This window comes from Myotis brandtii, unplaced genomic scaffold (assembly GCF_000412655.1).
Source record: "Myotis brandtii unplaced genomic scaffold, ASM41265v1 scaffold395, whole genome shotgun sequence".
In the NCBI taxonomy this organism is placed as follows: Eukaryota; Metazoa; Chordata; class Mammalia; order Chiroptera; family Vespertilionidae; genus Myotis; species Myotis brandtii.
The window spans coordinates 2,745,205-2,749,927 of NW_005365155.1; the positions used below are offsets into that span (position 1 = coordinate 2,745,205).

Here is a 4,723-nt window from a genome sequence, read left to right on the forward strand (position 1 = left end):
TCCACGTATTAGGCCCCGTGCTCTGGTGCAGACAGGCTGCTCGGCATCTTCCCAGGCAGCTCCCATGCCCTATTTTCCATTCCCAGGTTGTGCAGAAACCACAGTTTTTTGACTCTGATACTAAGGCAGCCCATGGATCCATTCTTACGGGACAGCAGTCACTTACAAGGGTACATGGTGTTTTTTCTTGAATAAACCCGAGGCCTCGGAAGTCCCCCCTTCTCTGCCCACTGTTTCCTCTACCTCGCTTTCTCTAACAGCTCTTTGGGGGGCTGAGAGTCTAAATATAAAGCGTAACGCTCAGCTGGTGTAGGCGGCATGGTCACTGGAAGCCGCCTTAGTGCTGGCTTAGCACGGAGTGGAATGGCTCGCGTTATGCAGCCTGTAAAAAATTCCTGGTGCTCAGCCCCCATGAAATGGATTGCTTATGGGGAGATAATGTCTGTTCTATTCCTTTTTAAGTCTGTGAAAAATGTCATCCCGGTTAATAGGGTGATTAAAACTCTTTATGCTCCAGGAGATAAATGTGATTATGTTTGTCATACTCTACCCGAGATAAAGACAGCACAGGCAAACTTGAAATTCCATAACATTTCCTCTTCCATATCCAAGAACATTCAGAACTCAATACACAGATGGTACTTCACATAAAGAATAACATTATCTGTGAAACATTTTTCCTTTCCATTAACCAATTTAACAATATGCCTCTGGTACAGAGAAGTAGACAAATGACTCCATCTTCTGATATCTGAGCCCTGAGTGCAGAAAAACACCACAGTCGTCACACATTGTTTTCCTTTCCATTTCACCTCTGTTACTTCATCTTGGCTTTTAAAATGCAACCCGAGCCTAAGCTCGGTGCCCATTCTAGGGACTCTGTCCCCGTCAAACTTCCCTCAGCAGGTGACTCACGATCATGATGTGATCCCTGCCACCCCTCAGGGACCACGATACATGTGGAAGGGGTTTTGTAAACAGTAGGCATGCCACACGATACATGTGGAAGGGGTTCTGTAAATGCAGGCATGCCACACGATACATGTGGAAGGGTTTTGTAAACAGTAGGCATGCCACACGATACATGTGGAGGGGGTTCTGTAAATGTAGGCATGCCACACGATACATGTGGAAGGGTTTTGTAAACAGTAGGCATGCCACACGAGATGTATTCAGACATTCATTCCTCCAGGCCTCCCACGTGCTGGCCCATGGGGACCGAGTGCACCCCGTGCCCCTGGCGCCCTCCCAGGGCTGGGCTGCCATGGGTGCCAGCAGTGGGCGCTGTCCCATGTTTCCAAGGCCCTGAGAGGAGTTGCTACCCTAACGGAGCTTCTGGCCGATCAGGAACCGGAAACGGGCGGTGTTTTTTCTTTAAAATTTTTAAATCTCCAGTAAAAAATAATTGCAATTAGACAGGGCAGGAACCTATTAAATCAGTGTTTCTCAACCTTGGCTGCACATTAGAATCACCTGGGAATCTTCTTAAAATCCTGATTTCTGGGCCTCATCCTCCGGAAATTCTGTTTCTTTGTTACTAATGTTGTGGCCCCACCCCATAACAAAGAAACAGAATTTCCGGAGGATGAGGCCCAGAAATCAGGATTTTAAAAAGATTCCCAGGTGATTCTAATGTGCAGCCAAGGTTGAGAACCACTGTATTAAATAGAATCAAGATTGATAATGATTTTCCCTTTTATTATCCCAGACAAGCTAGACATTCTCATTTTCTCCCACTCAGTGGAGGGCTTTTAAAAAATCAATAGCTGTTCTCCACCTAAGGAAAATAAAAATCTAGATTCTAGCTGTAAGTAGTTGTAGGTAGCTCCCATTCTATTAGGGGAACCTAGGCTCAGACTAATAATATGGACAAAAGCCCGTTCAATTAGGTTCCAGCCTTTCTTCCCTTCATTCATTCAGAGGCTGGTGTTGAGGGAGGTCATCGAGAAGACGTGACTGCTGGTTGGCCAGAGAGCTGGACCCGGGCAATGGAGGCTCCCCCTCACCCTCTGTCCCTGGGATGTGCGTGCTGCTTGCCCTCCAGGCTCCCAGAAGCCTTGAGACAGAATGTGGTGCCGAGACTATCTAGATCAGTGGTTCTCAATCTTCCTAATGCCACGACCCTTTAATACAGTTCCTCATGTTGTGGTGACCCCCAACCATAAAATTATTTTCGTTGCTACTTCATAACTGTAATTTTGCTACTGTTATGAATCGTCATGTAAATATCTGATATGCAGAATGTATTTTCATTGTTACAAATTGAACATAAAGCATAGTGATTAATCACAAAAACATTATGTAATTATATATGTGTTTTCCGATGGTCTTAGGCGACCCCTGTGAAAGGGTCGTTCCACCCCCAAAGGGGTCGCAACCCACAGGTTGAGAACCGCTGATCTAGATGGTGTATGTGACTGAGTCCTCTTAGGGCCTCTACATAAACTGTTAAGATTTGGAGGACAAATTGTGGAAAACTACTCAGTCTTGAGGCCGCCCAAGACCAGCCTGGTAAGGAGGTTCCTCCGCTCATTAAGCCTGCCCCCTACCCGCTGGAGGCGTGCCTCTTTCTTTGGTCTCTCCCTGCCTCCCCGCTGCCCAAAGGGGCTGGTTTCAGATTCCACTTGGGAAGCTCCCAGGAAGTTGTGAAGCAACAGCTAGAAATCTTTCCTTAGCTGAGATGTAGTTAAAAATGAAAGACGGGTGAAGAGTTTTTGCTGCACCACATACCCTGATCAACTTTACAATCCTTTCTGTTTAGTCTGGGATTTTTAACAGGTTACAGATGGATCCCAGAATTAATTAATAATGCAGCACTTTTAACAGGGTAATGTGGTGCAGAGAAAAATGTAATGTTATATACTTGACATTTCACTTAAAAATTTTCCTTAGGACTAAAAGATTTCATTATAACAGATTAATTTCAAATATACTTTATTAAACCTGATTGCTAATTAGGGCCTAAACAATGATAAAGAAATTGGACAATTGATATTCAACCAGAGGTTATTTTCCCGGACATATTGACATATCCTTTTTCTTTAAAATTTTTAAATCTCCAGTAAAAAATAATTGCAATTAGACATTATTCTGTTTTCTGTAAGAGCTCGTGGAGGACAGAAAAGGGTTGGGTGTGTATATAAGAATTTGCCAGTTTCATCAGCAAGGCAGTACTAAATAATTAATATTGAGACTTAACACTCAGATAATTTTCTGGTTAGATAGGCGATAACTGGGCAATTTTTACATTGACAACTGAGACAAAACTACAAACTGTCAGTTAATGTTTAGGGACCCGGGACCAATTTCTCAAAATACTATGTCTAATACCCATGATGTCCTTACCCTTATTTGAGCACAGCTGTACCTTTCCAAGCCATTGTAATCTGTCACTGGCTCTTGCCCAATGGGAGCATTTACAGGCTGCAGGTGAGGCTGTAGGTCCATAAGGAGCACGTGCGGGTCAGACTGGCTCCGAGGGCAGCGCCCAGCTGCCCAGGCTCAGGCCCTCCCGGCCGTCACTGCAGAGTCTGTGGCAGGAGCGGGTGTCCCAAGTCCCAACAGCCACGACTGACAGGCAAGACCTGCTGAAACTCATTCAGTTAGGCACATCGAGGCACTGCTGCAGTTGGGACCTGTTATCAGCATTTTCCATCAGAGGCTGTTACAAACTTTTTTCAGGTACAGAACTTGGCTTCAGCTGTTATAGTCATAACACAGAAGTACTCCCCGGGGATCTCCTCCACACAGAGAAGTTATCGTATCATCATTTTAAACGGTCTTCCTGACTTTGGGAAAAATTTGTCCTTCCCCACCACCCACCCCCAACACGACATGTGCATGCGTGCCACGTGAAGTTTACAGCAAAGCGAGGGACAGTGTGAACACACCGGCCGTGTCCACCCGCGGGCAGACCACGCTGGGCGCGTCTTCCCGAGGAGAAATCCGTGAGTCCCTTGGCTGCCGGGCGTCTCCGAAGCCACTCTCTGTAACAACCGTTTGGGAATTCCCCGCCATGCTCATCTCACTTGGATTTCAATGCTTCCTCCCACTCAACAGCGGGTTGGGAGTTCCTGGGAATTGCTGGAAATATTGATTGCATTTTACTTCGAAAGTCTTTCATCTAAAAGAAAGAAGAAGTTCACCATCAAATGTTAAAAGAAGGGAAAGAGCCACACAATTAGAGAGGCCGCAGCTGAGGCAGGAGGGTACTTCACTGCTCGAGGCCAATGAAGACCAGTAACAGGTAAGGAACCATCCAGCTCCTTGGAAGACAGTGAGGTACACCCCTTTCCTCCTAAGTGTAACCCTTTTGGGCCTTTAATGACATAAAACTCCACTCTGGCTCGGGAAAGCAGCGGGCTCGCACCATCCCCAGCCTGACAGTGACTCCCGCGGAGGAAGGGGCATTGCCGGCTTTCACAGGTAAAGAGCCGCTGAGAGCCAGGTTGTCCACCTGAATCCATGGAAACACTCAGGTCGGTCCAAGTCAGAAGAATTTTAGAGCCAGAGGGAGTGGAGAGAAGAAACTCAGTAGGGAGTTAATAAAAGAATGGGTCAGTGAATGGCAGGTAAACTGGATGTTTTTATGTGCCAGACGGTGTTGGAAAATCCAGGCGGAGGTTCATTTGGAATCCGGGAGCCAGAGCAGGGAAGTGGAAGATCTTTATAGTCAACCTGGTCAACCTGGGGCACCTGGCTCCACCTACAGGGCCCACCATGC

The 4,723-nt window shown here is 46.4% G+C and overlaps 1 protein-coding gene across 1 annotated transcript in view; it reads right to left on the reverse strand.

The window, feature by feature from the left end:
• Nucleotides 1-2,917: 2,917 nt before the first annotated feature.
• TMEM242 (transmembrane protein 242) overlaps nucleotides 2,918-4,723 on the reverse strand; it is a gene marked incomplete at its 5' end in the record, with an annotated part of 26,506 nt that continues 24,700 nt past the window's right edge. The window contains one exon of the mRNA XM_005872885.2: nucleotides 2,918-4,123. Coding sequence (XP_005872947.2) covers nucleotides 4,025-4,123 — 99 coding nt within the window. The remainder of the gene's footprint in view (nucleotides 4,124-4,723) is intronic.